Here is a 20000-nt window from a genome sequence, read left to right on the forward strand (position 1 = left end):
TCCTGAGTCTGGTGGAGCTGTGGAGAACCTTTATGTCTAGCTCAGGGATTGTAAATACACCAATCAGCACCCAGTGTCTGGCTCAGGGTTTGTGAATGCACCGGTCGACACTCTGTGTCTGGCTGCTCTGGTGGCGCCTTGGAGAACCTTTATGTCTAGCTCAAGGATTATAAATACACCAATTGGCACTCTGTATCTAGCTCAAGATTTGTAAACACACCAATCAGCACCCTGTGTCCAGCTCAGGGTTTGTGAATGCACCAGTCGACACTCTGTGTCTGGCTGCTCTGGTAGGGCCTTGGAGAACCTTTGTGTCCATACTCTGTATCTAACTAACCTGGTGGGGACGTGGAGAACCTTTGTGTCTAGCTCAGGGATTGTAAACGCACCCATCAGCACCCTGTCAAAACAGACCACTCTGCTCTCTGTAAAATGGACCAGTCAGCAGGATGTGAGTGGGCCAGATAAGAGAATAAAAGCAGGCTGCCCGAGCCAGCAGTGGCAACCTGCTCGGGGCCCCCTTCCACACTGTGGAAGCTTTGTTCTTTCGCTCTTTGCAATAAGTCTTGCTACTGCTCACTCTTTGGGTCCACACTGCCTTTATGAGCTGTAACACTCACCGCAAAGGTCTGCAGCTTCACTCCTGAAGCCAGCGAGACCACGAGCCCACCAGGAGGAACGAACAACTCCAGACACGCCGCCTTAAGAGCTGTAACACTCACCGCGAAGGTCTGCAGCTTCACTCCTGAGCCAGCGAGACCACGAACCCACCAGAAGGAAGAAACTCCAAACACATCTGAACATCAGAAGGAACAAACTCCAGACACGCCGCCTTAAGAGCTGTAACACTCACTGCGAGGGTCCGTGGCTTCATTCTTGAAGTCAGGGAGACCGAGAACCCACCAATTCCGGACACACCAGCACTTGATTTCTTAAAAGCCAGAAATTTCTTGCTTTTCCCCTCATAAAGATGAATTCTTTCCTATTGTGAACATATCTTGAAGTCAAATTCAAGTTACATGGTGCGAAAAAGGACTTTCATGCTTGTAGCTAAAACGTGGAATTCCTGGGATTTCTGGGAGGTGTTGCTGGTCCACGGGGACTCAACAGGATATTTGAAAGGGAGATTTGCAGTAAGCAGGATGGTGTTCAGTCCTAATCACTGGAACCTGTGTAGACGTAACAAAGGGGAATTTAGGTTGCAAATCAACTGACCTTTCAAATAGATTCCAGGTGAGCCTGTTGTAATCACAAGGATCCTTAAAACAGCCCCAGCCAGGACCGGTGGCTCACGCCTGTAATCCCAGCACTTTGGGAGGCCGAGGAGGGCAGATCCCCTAAGGTCAGGAGTTCAAGACCAGCCTGCCCAACATGGCGAAGTCCCGTCTCTACTGAAAATACAAAAAATTAGCCGGGCGTGATGGCGGGTGCCTGTAATCCCAGCTATTCAGGAGGCTGAGGCAGGACAATCACTTGAACCCAGGAGGCAGAGGTTTCAGTGAGCCAAGATCATGCCACTGCACTCCAGCATGGGCGACAGAGTGAAACTCCGTCTCAAAAAAAAAAAAAAAAGCCCCAAGAGAAGGCAAGGAGAGAAGGAAGGCACGAGGGGCAAGTTGCTGACACTGAAGCTGGAGGAAGAAGCTCAGAGACAAGCGAAGTGGGGCACCTGTAGCCCAGGGAGCTGGCAAATAAATGGATTCTCCCCCAGAGCCTCCACAAGGAATACAACCTTCCTCGAACTGTGAGGTCACAAATTTGTTGAAGATGCTCTATTTGTGGTAATTTGTTATATCAGCAATGGGAAATAATATGAGATTGTTCCAGAAATCAGGAAATGCATAGCACCTATGCCTTTTACTAATCCCTTTGGTCTAAAATAATTTTTACTGCTTCCATGTAGGAGCCTAGAAATATTTGGTGGTGGCAGCACAAAGAAAACAGAAGGTGGAGCTTGGCTTGTGAGGTGAGAATTGGGAGAGAATCAGGAACAAAATGAAAACTGTGTGTAGACAGCAGTCAAGGAGCATGAATCAGTTCAAATGCAGGCTGATTCCCTCTGATCAGTGGATCCAAAAGAAAGGCAATTTATTAGACTATTTCATTATTTTCTTTGTTCATTTTCAAATAAATATCTCATATGTTTTAAGGAGCTCATGTACCACAGTTTGTAACTTTTATAATATGCAAGTTTTTAAAATTCTTTAAACAAAATCTAGGTGCCTAGAAATAATAATATAATGTGCAAGTCAAATATAGTGGTCCAATGGCAATTTTTGAAAAATCTAAATACCATTGTATTAATAAACCTGTAAATTAAGAACCACACGAAAAGACCACATAGGTTATTGTTGAAACAGATTTCCAATATAATTAGATCTTTTATTTAAAAATAAAAACAAGTCTAGAAGCGATTTGGATGACTGCCACCAGAGGGCATTGTAACCTTTGTAGACGATCAAAACGCAGCCATTAAACACTTCCCAGCCACGTTTGTTTCTTTGAGAAAGCAACGCTCAAAGGACAAAAAATGAACACCAGTAGTATATTTCAACTTTTTTTCATGTCATTTGACTAGATATATTATTTTATTTTATTTTTATCTTACAAGTCAACCTCAAAAACATAAAGCAGGAGAGAAATGAGCCATGCCTCTTTTTCAGTTTAGAGGGGTAGCTGACACAGGATGAGAGCACAGTAAAACTTAAGCTAAGATTTCCACATTAATATCTTGCCCCCAAATACCATGCAGTGCTAAAAGTCACATTCCCATCATGCAAGCACATTAAAATATATGGCGATTAAAACTCCTGGTTTTTATTTTACGGCATTTGCTCTTTCCATGGGGCACGCTTCCCTTTGGGGCTAAAGGTTAAAAAAAAAAAAAAAAAAAAATCAAATACAGAGCAGTCAAGCCTCCTTACAGCAAGAGAAATATGAAGCTTTTTTCAATGAAGAATCCATTTTCAATGTTTTCTATGTGGTTCTGGGGTCACATGGGAAAGAATTGAGATGTGCTGAAGAGGCAAGGGAATTGCTTCCTGCCCCACGACACAGAGAAACATGCGTCTGCTCAATATCTCATTCAAGGAGACGAGTGGCTTTCTGTGAGGAGAGAAATTATCCCCTTTCCACAGTCCATTTCATACAGGCTGCAAACATTAGTTTCGGGGACTTTTGTTTTCAATTATGTATTACAAAACCCTGGGCAGGGCAGTCATCTCCCAGTTCTAGGATTCAATTTCTCCTGTGAGGTATACAAAAGAAATTGGAAGAGAAATAAATTGGAAAACCACAATTGGATATCATATTCTTGTTAGACTGAAGAAGAAATGCCCCTAAAACTATGTGGACATGGCAGCTTTTCTGTACTTAACATTACTCATTAAATCATGTATGTGGCTATATCAAAATACTGTCTTTCAGCCAGGTGTGGTGGCTCACGCCTGTAATCCCGCACTTTGGGAGGCAGAGACAGGCAGATCACCTGAGGTCAGGAGTCTGAAACCAGCCTGGGCAACATGGTAAACCCTGGTCTCTACTACAAATATAAAAATTAGCCGGGTGTAGTCCCAGCTACTCGGGAGGCTGAGGCAGGAGAATCACTTGAACCAGGGAGGCAGAGGTTGCAGTGAGCTGAGATCGCGCCACTGCACTCCAGCCTGGGCAACAGAGCGAGACTCTGTCTAAAAAAAAAAAAGTCTTTCTTACTAAGAGATAATGTACCTATGAATTTAAACGTGGCCTAAATTTGAATAGCACTTCTTTTCAAAAGACTTAAAAATAGTTTTTCTTTGAATCTGTTTCATCTCTGCGACATTGTTTGTGACTGGAGTGCTACCTGAGTACATTATCATGATTACATGAAAAGCAATTAAGAGAAGAAGGTCAAAGGACCAACCTCTAATCACTAAGTTGGGTCTCTGACATCTGACAGCACATGCCTCAAAAAGCAAACAAAATAAACACTCTCCATTTCTTTAAATATATGTTTTTCATCCAAGGATCACACAGCACCTCCCAAGTAGTCTAATGTACAGAAAGAAAAGAAAGGAAACACAGCATGATTAGGTGAAACCCCAATCCATAGACAGACCGCCAGCAGGTTGAGGTAGGACCATTAGGAGGAGACTGTGCTCAAGCACAGAGAGGGCCCCTTAGGTTTCAAATGGAGAATTTAGCCAAACAGCCACCAGGGCCGGCCCTGTGCTGAGGCCAGTGCAATGAAACACACACTCCAAGTCAAACTTCTTGGTTTCCTAGTGGGCTATGTGCCAACAGCAACTTCACAAGGTAACAGGTGAAGCGAGGTGCGGGGAGAGGAGGGAACGGGCAGAGAGCCGCTGAGAGTCCTGATACTCAAGTTCCCGCTTCACCACTTGGGGCTCTGGGCCAGGCACTTCACTGTAATAATCCACAGTCATCTCACATAGAGCATGGGGCAGCGGGAGGGGGCTGAAAACACACCAATTTGCAAACTACAAAGTGCTGTGTAAATATAAGGCATGGGTTGCACATTGAAATCTGACTCCAACACAGTCTCTTTCTTACACTTCCTGGAGTCTTTGTAATCCTATATTTTAGGAGTCTTTCTAGGCCTTTGATCCTATTCTGAGATTTGAGCTGTTGCGGCAAAACTAAGAATTCTTTAAAGCAACAGAGGCCCTTGCAATGCAGGGCTCAGCGTGTCTATTTGCAATATATCAACCAGTGAAGGCATCACATCAGGCTCCGTTCTGGATCTACAGGCTAACAATAGAGGGAAAAGGTCCTCTTCACAACCCCAAAGAGGAGTCCTCTCCAAATCCTAATCTTTAGCAGGTGCCACAGATTTGGATCTACATGTGCTGAGAGATTCTCCACTTCCTTCCTGAGCAGCCATGGTTTTCTCTCTCATTCCACAGCTCACAGACACTGTAGGACTGGGTATAGGAGTTGGCCTTTGGACCCCATGAAACTACCCCAAATGCATTTCAGAGATGATCCGGTCTCAAGAAATATACTGAAATTCATCCAGTTTTCCCAATATTCTTTGGACCAGAAAAGTGGCTTGAGGGCAAGAGAGAGAAGCCCATGTCTTCCTACACTGAGTGTCATGGAAAGTGTCACCCACTGTCCCTCTCACTCCTGTCTATCCCCCACCCACGTCTTAGTGGCCACAGCCTAGGCTGAGAACTCACAGAAGCAGCCCTACTTTCTAGCACAACCTGGTCAAAAGCAAAAGAATTCACAGGGGGGAAAACACGAATGAGCAGGCAATGGGGCTCCAGAAAGTCAGGTGCAAAATTGTGAGGTTCAATTTCACTTTCACTTTGGGAAGCTCTGCAAAGTAAGCTTTAACTAGCAAAGCAAAAACTTCTAGGCTAATGTTCTTGACTTTGAAAAATGACTTTAAGCCTTGGCTAAGTAATCTCAGGGATCTTTTTTGCCTTTAAGTTTGAATGGTACTAAAGGAGTTCACAATTGAAAGGTTGGAGAAATACGTCTTCATGAAAAGCCAAAGGAAAGCATTCAAAGGTATTCACAAACCCTGCTCAAAAGTGTCTGGAGCTCTTCAATTTAAGAAAAACTGGAAGTCTACAGGTTGGTGTTGCAAACCAAAGAAAAATAGGTGGAAGGGCACTTTGTGTCACACTGTTATTTATGCTATTGTTGTTTGTCGTTCCTTCAATACTCTTTACATTGCCAATCCTAAATAATTTCCCTTCTAGTATCTGCTAATCACAGAAAGAATCAGTAATTTCCAGGGCCAAAATGTTAAAGCACTGCTCTCCCAAACCAGGGCATCAGGGTGCAATCTGAGGATCTGAATGTTCCCTCTGTCAGGTCACCACAGGTCAAACTCTTCTTCAGTGGCTTCCCTAGGTGGAGACGTACCCACATGTTTGCTGGGACAAACTGATTGGCCTGGCCTCTTATCTTAGAGAAGTTTCTAGCAGTACAACTTGCTTCTTGTTTTTTATTTTTATTTCTTAATGCTAAGGTTGTTTTTTGTTTGTTTGTTTACAGAGTATTAAGCCTTCTTAGTAAAGCTTGGGGAACTATTCAACAACTATTTCCATTTTGTTTGCAGATATAATTCAGGTGGTTCCTTCCATTTGAATGTCAAGCCACACTTTGAAGCTATAAAACAAAATAGGTTGTGTCAACAATTTGTTAGGGGTAGGCAGGGCCAACGTGGGTACTTGGTGGGTTGTGGTTAATCCTATGGTGAGAAATATTCATGGTGATTAGTAAGGGAAGACTTTCATATTGTTTCTCTATGAGCTCTCTTTAACACAATGATTTCTACATTTCTATTAGTCTTTAATGAAACGATGACATTAGTTGTGTTGCCTTTGGTCTAAGGTTTGCAGGCATAAATGGCACAAAGCTTAAAGTTTATTTAATAGAAAGGATAATCTAAGATGAAAGTCCTTCTCTGGTTAAAAGAGTGACTTACAAGAGATAGAAATCTAAGAGCTCATGGGGGTTGGGGTGGGGAAGAAAAAGAAAAGTTATGAATGCATGCCCCATTTTTTTCCCACAAGATTTCCTGAGCATTCCTCAGACATAGTGCAACATCATAACACCAGTGCATCAATAGTATTTCTATTCTTCTCAAGCAAAAAGTATAGACTCATCAAATATATACTAAGAACAATATATAATAGTATATCATCTTTTAAAACACTAGTAATTTGAACTTCTATAAATATATTTAAATAACAAACATAGCTGTTCACATAGCACACAAGTGACATATAAACATACAAAAATAAAACCATCATGTTTAACTCTTTTGTTGTTTCCGTGGGTTTTTGTTTTCGTTTTTTGTTTTTTTGAGTAAAGATATTAAAACAATTCAGATGCCAAAGTCATCTTGTCAATACTGATCCTGGGAAATCTGGATATAAATTCACACTATGTATAGGGATCACAGCCAAGGACAAGAGCAGTAGACATTCTTTGCTGAACATATTACTATCTCCTACCATTGAGTAGGAAAGCTCGAAGGGAGTAGAGGTCTCCAATTGTGATGAGATGTTTTCTCTAGCTGTTGTAAGGAAAGGAAACATTAATCAGATCCCCTAACCTGCATAAAGTGTGAAAACACCAAGCTGTCCTTTGAATGAGTGGAATATGGAACACGCCTCCTCCTTCAGCTCTCCCACGCGCCACTGTCTATGAAATACTTCTCAACACGTGGAAAAGGCACCACCATTCCATACCAAAGGCAAGGAATTTTTGTTCTGCAACACCACGTTTGTCCTTCCAGTCACTGCTCTAGAAAACATTCCTCCACTCAAACAGTGATTTGGGCCACACAGCTTCCCAGCCAAGTGGAATATGTATATTCTTCTTTTGAAAAACAGAATGTTTCCATGGACAATTACTCCTGGTAAAATTTGATGTTTGTCCATAGCATTCTCTGGAAAGCAAGGAACAGAAGAGACATTTCTCACATCCCCCCTAGAGCCCCACATCACCGTGAGCTCCCAGTAGGAAAACAAAAAACACCTTTCAACTGAACTCAATCATTCCAATCTCAATGGATGCGTTATGACTGAAATGAGGAGCCCTGGTGTATTCGGTGATTATCTTCATCTAACGTGCATCTTTAGATGGGAAGCTGATGCTTGAAGGACCGGGTTTCAGTTTTCATTTTAAGGAAAAATGTAAGCTTTTGCAACACCTTGAAGAGTTGCTTGTGATAAAATGTAAGACGAGAAAACCCTCACTTTGTCTCAAATGGAATTTTCAACAGAAGGAGAAGAAGGTGATTTCTTGAGTTCCTGAGGGGTGTCATCAGTGTCATCATGGGTAGGTGAAGCCCGCTGCTGCTGATAGATGTCCTGGATCAGCAGGGTGTTCATGACTTTCCACTCTCTGTATTTCCTGGCTGTCAGCTTCGGGTCATCCAGCAACTGGTTAATCATGGCCAGATCATGTTCTTTACACTGTGCGAGTAGAAAAAAAGGGGAAGAGGGGATGTTGAGAGTGTCTTAATTTACATAAACCATCTTTACAAACTCTTTTACAAGTACACATATACATTCATATAAAATTACCAAAGCATTTTTGCATGTTAATATTCTAAATCCAGCATCAAGCCTAAGAAATATGACATTTGTTTGCATATGCTAGCAGCAAAGACGTGAAGTTTCCTACCCAAGAGTCAGTGGAAGAGCTGGACATATAGCAAAGATCTTCTATGTTGCCTTTCCCTGATCAATCCATTATTCCACACCACAGCAACAATTCTACCTTGGTGTGGGAATCATGCCCCCTAAAACTTGTCATTGTAGGTATTAGCATTTTATTGACTGTCCAAACTTCACTAAGTAAAATTGGAACATAACACTTTACCTAGGACATATGGCAACATAAAATATGTCTTTTAAGATTTTATTAAATTATCTTTATTTTTAACAAATCACATTTATTTAATACACACAGAATAAATACACAGGTTATCTTTTCAGTCAAAGAAGAGGCTACTAACCTTCCATCAAAACAGTATGTATTCCAATAATGCTAATAAACAACCTATTAGTGCTATTCCATTCTGCCTCCTCTGTAACCAATGGCACATATTTCTGAAATGTCTAGCTCAGGTTAGAGTTTTCTATAGACAAGGAATGGAGTAAAAATAAGATGTTCATCCTCCATATTAAAAACAAATATTCAGCTCTGACAATTGTGTCTCACATCTATGCCTGTTTTCTCCATCCCATGACCATAGTCCTAAGGTTGGATATCCAGTTCAATATATCACATCTGATCTGCTGCCAAAGCCTCCTGAGCAAGACCACTGCCTCCAATGCCCACTTCAACTCCACCTCCACTTAGCAGAGCAGGATGCATCTAAATGCCGAGTTCCCCTCATGGATCCCCTTATACCCAAGGCTCCTCACCTGCACTGGCACTATTTGTTGATACTCTGCTTCCTTCTGACTTTCCAGTCTAATGTACTGGCATGCATTTTCTCACCCACACAACACTAGCTCACACCTCCGTGTCGTTGTGCCACATAGAGAATCTTCCTTGCCTTTTTTCACCTGATAAACTCTAATTTCTAGAGTTTCTTTTACACAGAACACTTTCCAATCTTTCTTTACCCAATTTTTTTCTTTTCTTTTTTTTCTTTTTTTGAGACAGAGTCACTCTGTTGCCCAGGCTGGAGCGCAGTGGCCCGATCTCAGCTCATTGCAAGCTCCGCCCCCCAGGTTCAAGCGATTCTCCTGCGTCAACCCCTCAAGTAGCTGGGATTACAGGCATGCGCCACCATGCCCGGCTAATTTTTCTATTTTTAGTAGAGATGGAGTTTCGCCATGTTGGCCAGGCTGGTCTCAAACTCCTTACCTTAAGTGATACACTCGCCTCAGCCTCCCAAAGTGCTGGGATTACAGGCGTGAGCCACTGCACCTGGCCTACCCAATTTTTCATAACCCGTAAATCTATACTCACTTGAGGCATCACATTGTCCAGGAAAGCTTCCCTGCACTACCAAAATTGGACTGATAAGCTTTTAAGTTTTTATGTTCTCATGCCTTCCAATGATGCCCTCTGAGAACTCACCGAGGTACATTTAGGTACTTATGGGTAAGTCATGGCCCCTCTTCTAAAGCTTAAAGAAGATGACAAGAAACATTTCCTTCATCCCTGTATTCCCTGCACCTAACACAATGCCAAGTGCCATGTAGACATTCAATTCATGCATGTGATTGAACTACTCTTTTTGACTATCCCCAGGACAGCATGTGTGAAACTAAAACTTCACAACCACTGCCAGTAAGTGGATTTTCACTACTCTCCAGTCATCACACTTTCACATCCCTTTTCTGGCAGTCTCCCAAATGACTATTTCAAAACTCTTCTCATCTCAAACCCTCTCTCTCATCCTCATTTGCAGCTGATGGCCTTGCTATCTCTTTTTTGAGGAAATGGAAGCCATCAGAAGAGCACTTCTCCCAAGCTCCTATTGCCCATGAACGACATGGATGCAAATCTATGCTACCTTCTGCCCTGTTCACAGAGACGGAGCATCTGTGCTCCTAGCAAAAGCCAATCCCTCCACTTGGGCACAATGGCCCCCGCTCTCCTACTCAAGAAATTCATCCCAGCAATTCTGTTCTCTCCTCTGACTCACCGACCTCCCAGATCTCCTCCAGTGGTTTCACTGGTATACATATTCGCTGTTATTTCTTCCATGTTAGAATTCCTCTCTGCCCCCAAATCCCTGTCCAGCTAATGCTCCACTTTCCTCCTGTCTCCAATGGCCCATTCTGCATAGATTCAGTCCCACCAGGCTTTGGCCCCCACCATTCACCAAAACTGCTCTTGTGAAGACCATCAGTGACCTCCATGTTGTTAAATCCGATAAACCATTAAATCAATGTTAAACCAATGATCCATCTTCAACTTATTTATCAGCAGCACCTAAAACTATTGATTACTCCTCCTTCTTGAACAGTTTCATCATTGTGCTCCTATGATACATTCTTCTGATTTTTCTTGTACCACAATTGCTACTTACTCTCACCTTGGTTGCTAGTTCCTCCTCGTCATGCCACCTCTTCTCACTGGAGTGTTCTAAAGCCCCAGCTTGTATCCTCTTCTCTGCTCTATCTATGTTCATGCTGTTGGTAATCACATGTAATCTCTCCCACTCTCCTATGTGCTGAGGGTCCCAAATTTGTATCTCTCCTTACTTCTCCCCTCGACTCCATCATCATTTGTCTAAACTTCCTCTTCAGCGTTCCACATCAACCCCTAAGAAGCATCTCAAAAATAACATATCTAAAGCTGAGTTCCTCTTATTCTCTACATCCCCACCCCACCAACTTCTGATACACACCAAACCTGGTTCCTACCGTAGTCTTCCTCAAAGCACTTAATGGTAACTCCGTCTTTCCAGTTGCTCAGAGCAAACACTAGAGTCATTCTTGACTCCTTCTACCACACCCAATCCACCAGCAAAGCCTGATGGTTCTACCTTCAAACAAGACACAAAGCATGCCATCCCTCTGTTCAGAACCTTCCAGAGGGTCACTGTCTTACTCCGAGCAGAAGCTGGTGTTTGCAATGGCAATGAGGTCCTCAATGGCTCGAGTCCCTGCTGCCCCTCCGGCCCACTGCTGCACTCCCCATGCTCCATCCCCACTACATTACAGCTACCCTGACCTCCTTGCTCTTCCTTAAATGCCCTAGGCACACTCCTGCCCCAAGGTGTTTGCATTTTTGTTCCTTTTGCCTGAAATATTCGGCCTCAGAGAACCTCAAGCCTCATTCCCTTTCCTTTTTCAGATTTTACACAAATTATGTCTTTCAAAGAGGCCTTTCATGTCTTTCCTAATTAAATATCAATTCCTCAACATGTTCTATCCCCTCTCTTTTCTATTCTTTATCAAATCTATCATCACTTATCATATTATACATTTAATAGTCAATTATGTTTGTTTATTCTCCTACTAAAACATAAGCTTCCGGAAGGCAGGCCTTTTTATCTGATATGCCCAGTGCTACAGCCTCAACTGCCTGAAAGAATGACTGCACATGTAGACCGTCTACACATGTAGACATTCGTTGAATACTTGTTGAAAAAATGAATATATAAAATAAGAAATAAACGAATAAATGAATTACCCATTTGCTTTTTATTCTCTTTTGCATTCTGAACCCTATTTGGAGTCTGAGGAAATCCTTTCCATTAAACAAGAAAACTAGACATAGATTCATAGATAGATAGCTGGATAGATAGATAGATAGATAGATAGATAGATAGATAGATAGATAGATAGATAGACATATAGATGGATAAAGATAGGAACTCTTCCTTCCAAAATGAAGAAAAAACAGTGCAGTAGGAAAGCAGAGGGATTGTTTATAGAAAGTTAGGCAGGGCCAAAAGAGCATATTTCTTCTCTCTGAGTTTTCAATATCTATGCTTCCAAAACAATTTTTCCAAAACAACAACAACAACAAAAGCTTTCTTCCTCTGATATCACCATACTGCTATAAATATAAAGTTATTTAAAGAGTTTTATTTGGTTCTAAAGAAATTTAGACATCTGCTTCAGAGGAAGATCCTAATTTTTCATATTAAAAAACTAAATAAGATCTTTGAAAATTAATAAAACTTGGGGAAACTGACTTTGCAAACATGAATTAACCCCTCTTTATATCTAATAAAATTTTTAGAAAAGGGTCTCTTCAACTTTGGGCATTAAGCTGACATTTCTCATATGGCTTTGGCTCTAAGTAGTTCAAATTTTTTACCATTTGGCTCAAATCTGTGTTAGTTCTTCCATGCATGAAAGAAAAAAAATGTAGACAATAATACAGAAGAAGGAAATTAATGAAACAACAGAACCTTCCAAGCTCCTTCCTACACCAGGCACCCTGGGGCTGGGCCTCATCCAGCAGCCCAGCTTCTCCTGGATGGCGCAGGAAGCTTTTGGAGGGCTTTGAACTACTTTCACAACATCTGCTCTGCTTTCTGGCAGGCAAGCAAGGTTTGGCAGGGATTCCAAAAATACCATGAAAGAGAGAATGCTGTACTTTCAGTTTTTACTCCAAATAGTCAGTGTGTGGCTCGACTCAAGACCTAAGCATTGGAAATGTGTTCCACCAGAGTAGCTATGGGAAGAGGGGGTTCACTGCTCTTGTGACATAGGTCAGAGTAACTCAGAGAGAGTTTCAGTTGGACCCATTAATCATTCCATTAATAACTTATTTTAAAATAAAAACAGGCTTAGCCAAAAGCCAGTGAATGATGAGCTGTTAGAAATTCCTAAATATCTGCATTTAGTGTACAACATAATACGATCAACTTTTGCTCAAGTTCAACGTGGAAGTTTGCTCAACTTCCTAGAAGAATTTCCCTGAAGTGCATTCATTCCAGTACTATCCCAGTGCAGGGATTTTTCTTATTTACGGAATGCGCCTGCGGCAAATGTAAACATTATTTATTGTTAAAACAGTTTCCTTGTTTCTGCATGAAACTGTTGTCTTTGCTTGTCTACACTCCTACTTTGAAGCTTTTAAAAAATAAACATTTCCTCTGTGTATGATATATTCTCTGTGCAATATATCATACTCAGAGAAAAGTGCACAAATAGAAAAATTGTGCTTAAAGAATTATCACAAAATAAACACTTCCATACAACTACTACCAAGGTCACAGAAGGACCGGCACCCAGCACTCAGAAGCTCCATTCTCATCCCCTCTCAGTCCCATCCTCTCCTCTTCCTCAAAGGCAACCACTCTCTTGACTTCTTTGAATTTTAAAAACAATTAGAAATAATTGTTATATCCTTCCAACATGAACATGCACACATGTACCAAGTTCTCTCTCTCCTTTGAATAGGTTGATGCGCTTTGCTTTTGTTTGGCTTCTTCAGCAAGACCAATTTCCACATCAGCATGTCCTCCTACCTCCTGAGGTTAATAGGACTGCATGACATGGGTCCTGTTCTATTTCATCAGCCCTAAGCACTACATGAGGGATCTATGGAAAGGGCTGCTTCCCACAAATGTCCAGAGAGAGCAGTTCCCCAGCTGGGTGGGGCAGGCAGCCCTGAGCAGGCCCCCAATTTTCTCTGCTTCCTGGTATTCAAGGCCTTGTGTAATCTCCTCCCTGAAAACGAGATGACCCAATGACTTGCTTCTACTGAATAGAATACTGCAAAAGTAATGTGATGTCATTACTGCCACTGGGTTATAACCCATCTCACTCACTCACTCTCTGTGTTGCTTGCTCTGAAAGAAGTCAGTTTCCAAGTTGTGACCTGCTGTGTGGAGAAGCCCATGTGGCGAGGAACTGAGGGGAGCCTCTGGCCAATAACCAGAGAGCAACTGAGACCCTCCGTCCAACAACCTGAAAGGAACTGAATCCTGCCAATAACTACATGCAAGAGTTTAGGAACTGATCCCTCTCCATGGAGGAATGAATGCAGCCCCAGCTGACACCTTGATCACAGCCTTGTGAGAGATCTGGGTGCAGAGGCATTTGAGCAAGCCACACCCAGATTCCTGGCCACAGACACTTTGAAATAATAAATGCTGATTGTTTGAAGTTGCTAAGCTTTGGGATAACTTGTTACCTAGCACTGGATAACCGATACACTGACAGAAAAGCAAAAGCTGCTGAATTCACCAATGACATGGTCACAGTGCATGGAGAGCACGAGGTCACAGAGACCCATAGGGAATGGTAACACTAATTCTTTTCACAAAGTTGGCCCCCCAGTGGCCAGGTGAGGGCATGGTGCCGTACAGATCTAGAATCCTGAGTCTGCTGCTCTGTGGAAGGCCTGAGGCCACAACCTTTCTCCTTCTACTAATGACTCAAACTACACATGCTCTCCGCGGCCTCTACTTCCTGCTTCTCCCAACGTGGAACTACAGCTTATTATCCATTGACAGACATTCCACTTCCTTGAATGTCCTTCCCTTGGTATTCATTTCTTCCTGACTCACGGATTTCGTGACAGTGTTCCTAATGCCCCCAGTAAGCCACTTTCCCCCTCGGACCACCAAAGCACTCTGAGCACATCTCAACCAGAGTATTTTTGCACTTCATTTTAATCACGTATTTGTTTTCCTCTATTTCTACGCCCAGTAGAGTCCATTCAATGGTCCCAGTCACCTAGAATAGTGGCTGGTACATAGTAAGAGTCAGGAAATACTTGCCCAATGAAAACTTTACTCATTCATATCAGCTATCACAGACAAAGAAGACAGTAAAATCTCAACACGCAATGACATATTACATTGAATAATCAAACATATTCATCAGCTTTGTACATATTGTGAAATGGCAGCTGGTAATATCTTTTATTATCAATAAAAATTTTAATATTAAATAAGAGTGAATTTCTCTGCATTTGTATACTCTTTGTATAATTAAAATTCACTTTTCTTTTTCCATTCCAGCCTCATTTTTGCAGCCTTTTTCAGATGTTCTCCTGACTAACTGGGACACCTGACTGAGAGCCACTCAGCCTGCCTTTGTAGCCTTGTCCTTTCAATTGCTGACATTTCTTCCTGGAAAATGACTCAAGTTCTTAATGCCAAAGGCCATAGACAAAACAAAATTCACTTACAGAATCTATCAAAGCTTTTCAGATAAATCGTCTGCTAAATCAGGACTATTTTACAAAGTATCCCGGCCTCCACCTGTTCATGCTATAATCTAAATGTGAAAGCAGGACACTTTTGTTATGAAGAACCATTTCAGCTCAGGGAGGCCCTGAAAATAGCTTCAGTACTTCCTGTACACTGTCCCTTATTCCCATTGTGAAAACATCTGCTGGTCTATTACCACAGAGTGTGTACTTCCCACTGTCGGGCTCTCACGGTGCTCCTTGGCTGCAGTGCCCACAGCTGACAATCACTACATCTTTGCTGCAGCTGAAATCAAGACGTTTCCTTCTGGATGTAGTCCCGAAGAATGGTACCCTTGTATGAATCAGATGAAAATTCGAGATCTTATTTATATGACTGTTTATTCTCACCAGTTGATGAGCTCTGTCTCTCATCAACATTTATTGAACCAGGTACTGTGCTAGGTATAAGGGTTAAAAAACAAATTATGCATGGTCTTTGCTGTCTAGGAGCTTAAAATTTGAAATTTTATATCAGAGTGAATGCAAAAATCAAGGCCTATTGTGAAAAACTGCCTTGGGCGCTACTGTGTGAATGTCCTAGTGCTTTAAGAACGTCAAGGTCATCTTGCCCTATAAAGATTATATTTACTTTTACAGCCCTTCCCTGCACCCACACAAACACACTGTGATTAGCAAGAATCTCTCTGCAGAACCAGCCATTCCTTGCCCCACATCCATAGAGTTCATCCACAATTTGAAATTTTGTTACCTTTAATGTGCTATTCAATGTTCGGATTTTGTGGAGTTTCTCGTTTATAGATGGATTTTTACACCGCTTAACAAAGGATTTTCGCAACTCCTTTTTAGTCGAAGGTCGTCGGTCCCCAAGAGGAGATAGACTAGCTTGCTCTAACGATTTGTACAGCTTCTCCATTTCATCATCTTCAGACACTTTTGTCTCTTCTATTTGAAAAAAAAAAACGAAAGCAGTAACAATAAACCCAGTGAAAAATCAAGGAGAGAACATTCAATACTGTGGTCCTAAGGCATGGCCCTACTGGCACCCTCATCTCAGACTTCTCTCCGTAACTGAAAGATAATAAACGTTTGCTGTCTAAGCCACCCAATTTGCGATACTTTGTTACTGCAGAGCCACGTTCCCTGTGAAGGCACCAGGAAAGGAGTTATTCCAAGCCTCTCTCCTGGCTTCAAGTTGTTCTTTGGTTTGTGGCAGTATAACTCCAATATTCACAGGGGGTGTTCCCTACATGCATATCCCTGTGTCCAAACTTCCCCTATTTATGAGGGTATCAGTCATGTTGGATTAGAAACCTGCCCTATTGCCCTCATCTTAACTAGTTAAATCTGCAACAACCCCATTTCCCAATAAGGTCACATTCTGAGGTATTAGGGGTTAGGACTTCAACATATGAATTTTATTAATTAATTAATTTATTTTATTATATATTTTTTTGAGACGGAGTTTCACTATTGTTTCCCAGACTAAAGTGCAATGGCACAATCTTGGCTCACTGAAACCTCCGCCTCCCAGGTTCAAGTGATTCTCCTGTCTCGGCCTCCCAAGTAGCAGGGATTACAGGCACCTGCCACCATGCACCGCTCATTTTTATATTTTTAGTAGAAATGGGGTTTCACCATGTTGCCCAGGCTGGTCTTGAACCCCTGACCTTGGGTGATCCGTCCACCCTGGCTTCCCAAAGTGCTGGGATTACAGGTGTGAGCCAAGCCCAACATATGAATTTTAGAGGGACACAATTCAACCCATACATAATCCACCCTCCGACCTCCTAAATTCATGTGTTTCTCACATGCAATACATTCACCTCATCCCAACAACTCCAAAAGTCTTAACCCATTCCACCATCAACTCTAAGACCAAAAGCTCACCCAAATATCATCCAGGCTGGGTGTGGTGGCTCATGCCAGTAATCCCAACACTGTGGGAGGCCAAGGCAGGCGGATCGCCTGAGCTCAGGAGTTCAAGACCACACTTGACAACATGGTAAAACCCGCTGTCTACTAAAATACAAAAAATTAACAGGGCGTGGTGGTGCATGCCTGTCGTCCCAGCTACTCGGGAGACTGAGACACAAGAATCACTTGAGCCTGGGAGGTGGAGGTTGCAGTGAGCTGAGATCACACCACTGCACTCCAGCTTGGGCTGCAGAGTGAGACTCTGCCACCAAAAAAAAAAAAAAAAAATCATCTAAACCAGTTATTGGTGAAACTCAGTGGGGGAGTGATTCATCCTAAGGCAAAATTCATCTCCATCTTTAAACCCATGCAAGTTGACAAATATCTGCTTCTAAAATACAGTGTGGGACAAATAACACCTAGCAAATTATATCCATGCCAAAGTTTGAGAACTACTGCCCTAGATGATTGCTTAATGTCCTTCCCAGGAATTACCCTTGGAGAGAAGAAACCTGTCTGTGGTCTGTGGTTTTGAGTAGAAAGTGATCATTCCTCATCTTGCCACACGGACTCCATCTCCCTTCCTAACCACACTTTGCCAGCCTCGGCCCACATGACTGCAGTGAAGCCACTCCACCACAGGATCTACTGGGGACCATGTGGACTAGACGAGGCCAATGGTAGTTCCACCATTCTGGCCACAGTCACTGATTCAGAGATAAACATGTGTCTCTGGTCAGGCCATTTGGGGCCAAGGAGACTCAGTTCCAAGGCTTTGGAGTATCAGATAAGTAATCTCTCTTTTTTCTTAAGCTGAATGTTGTGATAGTGTGAGCTGGAAGTTTCCAGGAAGTATCCCGAGAATAATGATACGGAAGCCAACCCATTCTGAGACACAGATCTTGATGATACCGTTGGAGCCCTCTCGGCCTATGGGAGCTAATATGTTACCCATGTTAAGCTACCCTGGCTTTGGTTTTCAGTCATATGCACCTGGATGAGCCTCAAATGATACAGAGGTTACTCAAAGAAAATCTTCATCCTTTGATGTTGCTTTAATTTCTCACTAAGAACGTTAGTCTATTATTCCTTTATTCCTTGGAAGAAAGCTTGGGAAAGAAATACAATGAGATTTCTTTTTCCACCACATACTCCTTAATGTTTATATGTTTCACTTCCTATCCAAAGAACGAGCTTGAAAGAGGACTCTATAGAAAGTATGGCATTAGAGGAACTAGAACAACAGCCTCTCCACAGGGTGGAGAAAAGCATATAATGGTAACCTAGGAGCACCAAACCAAGCAAACTTCACATGACTTAGAGCTTACTCCTCTACGATTAGAAATCTTTACGCAAGAATTAGTCTCCCCCCCATCCATCCCAGAAAGTCACCAATACTCTTTCATAAAACAGAAAGCAAAGATGATGCACTCACTTCACAGCTGACCTAAAGTGTTCATCAGCACAACCTCTTTTTTCTCTACCAAACCATCTCACAAAAGGGAAGAAAATACCCAAAACTACATCTGAAGACAATTAGACTTTTGGCTCAGGCCATGTGCAGACATCAAAAATGGGCTTTTGTCAATAAGCACATGAAAAGATGCTCAATATCATCAGTCATGAGGGAAATGCAAGCCGAAACCACCATGAGATGTCCCTTCACCTCCAGGGCGGCTACAATTAAAAAGACAGACAGTAGTAAGTGTGGGTGAGGATGTGGAGAAATTGGAATCCTCATACATTGTTAGTGGGAGTGTAAAACAGAGCTGCTGCTTTTATTTTATTGTTTTTTGTTTTTTTTCTTTTTTTTTTGAGATAGAGTCTCGCACTGTCGCCCAGGCTGGAGTGCAGTGGCCCGATCTCAGCTCACTGCAGGCTCCGCCTCCCAGGTTCATGCCATTTTCCTGTCTCAGCCTCTCCAGGAGCTGGGACTACAGGCGCCCGCCACAATGCCTGGTTAATTTTTTGTATTTTTAGTAGAGATGGGGTTTCACCATGTTAGCCAGGATGGTCTTGATCTCCTGACCTCGTGATCCGCCCACCTTGGCCTCCCAAAGTGCTGGGATTACAGGAGTGAGCCACTGTGCCTGGCCATTTTATTGTTTATTTTTTAAAGACAGGGTCTTGGTCTGTCACCTGGGCTGGAGTGCAGTGGCATGATCATAGCTCATTGCAGCCTTGAACTCCTGGACTCACTAGATTATCCTGCCTCAGCCTCTCAAGTAGCTGGGACTACAGGTGCATGCCACCATGCTCAGCTAATTGAGTTGCCACTTTAGAAAATAGTTTGTCCATTTCTCAAAATGCTAAACATGGAGTTTAGCATGGGCCCTGCAATTCCACTCCTACATAAATACCCAAGAGAATTGAAAACATATATTCACACAAAAACTGTACACGAATGTTCACAGCAGCATTATTCATAACAGACTAAATGTGGGAAGAGCCTAAATGTTCATCAGCTGATGAAAGGATAAACAAAATGTAGCATTTGCATGTGACAGAATAGTATTCAATAATTAAAATAAATAAAGCACTCAGTTGTCCACAATACTTCAACATGGGTGAACCTTGAAAACATTTTGCTAAGTAAAAGAAGCCAGTCACAAACAACCACATATTGTGTGATTCCATTTATATGAAATGCCCAGATTAGGCAAACCCACAGAGACAGAAACTAGAATAATAATTGCCTGGGGTCTGGGAGGGGACAAGCAGGAATGGAGAATGGCAGCTAATGTGTAGGGATTTCTTTTGTGATGCTGAAATGTTCCAAAATTAGATTGTGATGACAGTTGCCCAACTCCAAATATACTAAAACCAATGAACTGTACACTTTCATGTGTGAATGTTATGGTATGTGAAATATATCTCAATAAAACTACAAAAAGTAGTCATTTATGAGATTGTCATGAGAGCTGATGCTACATAGCAGAAATACTAAGCATGGACACAGTCCTGGGGTCAAG

At 42.2% G+C, this 20000-nt stretch overlaps 1 protein-coding gene across 2 annotated transcripts in view; it reads right to left on the minus strand.

Annotated features, from left to right (window-relative positions):
- Nucleotides 1–6779: 6779 nt before the first annotated feature.
- Nucleotides 6780–20000, minus strand: part of IPCEF1 (interaction protein for cytohesin exchange factors 1) — a 211335-nt gene continuing 198114 nt past the window's right edge. For both annotated transcript variants that reach the window (XM_032160933.2, XM_058435616.1), the window contains 2 exons: nt 15863–16056; nt 6780–7940 (listed from right to left, as the gene is read on the minus strand). In XM_032160933.2, coding sequence (XP_032016824.1) covers nt 7728–7940; nt 15863–16056 — 407 coding nt within the window. In that variant the 3' untranslated portion in view covers nt 6780–7727. The remainder of the gene's footprint in view (nt 7941–15862; nt 16057–20000) is intronic.

This window comes from Hylobates moloch, unplaced genomic scaffold (assembly GCF_009828535.3).
Source record: "Hylobates moloch isolate HMO894 unplaced genomic scaffold, HMol_V3 SCAFFOLD_2, whole genome shotgun sequence".
Lineage (NCBI taxonomy): Eukaryota > Metazoa > Chordata > Mammalia > Primates > Hylobatidae > Hylobates > Hylobates moloch.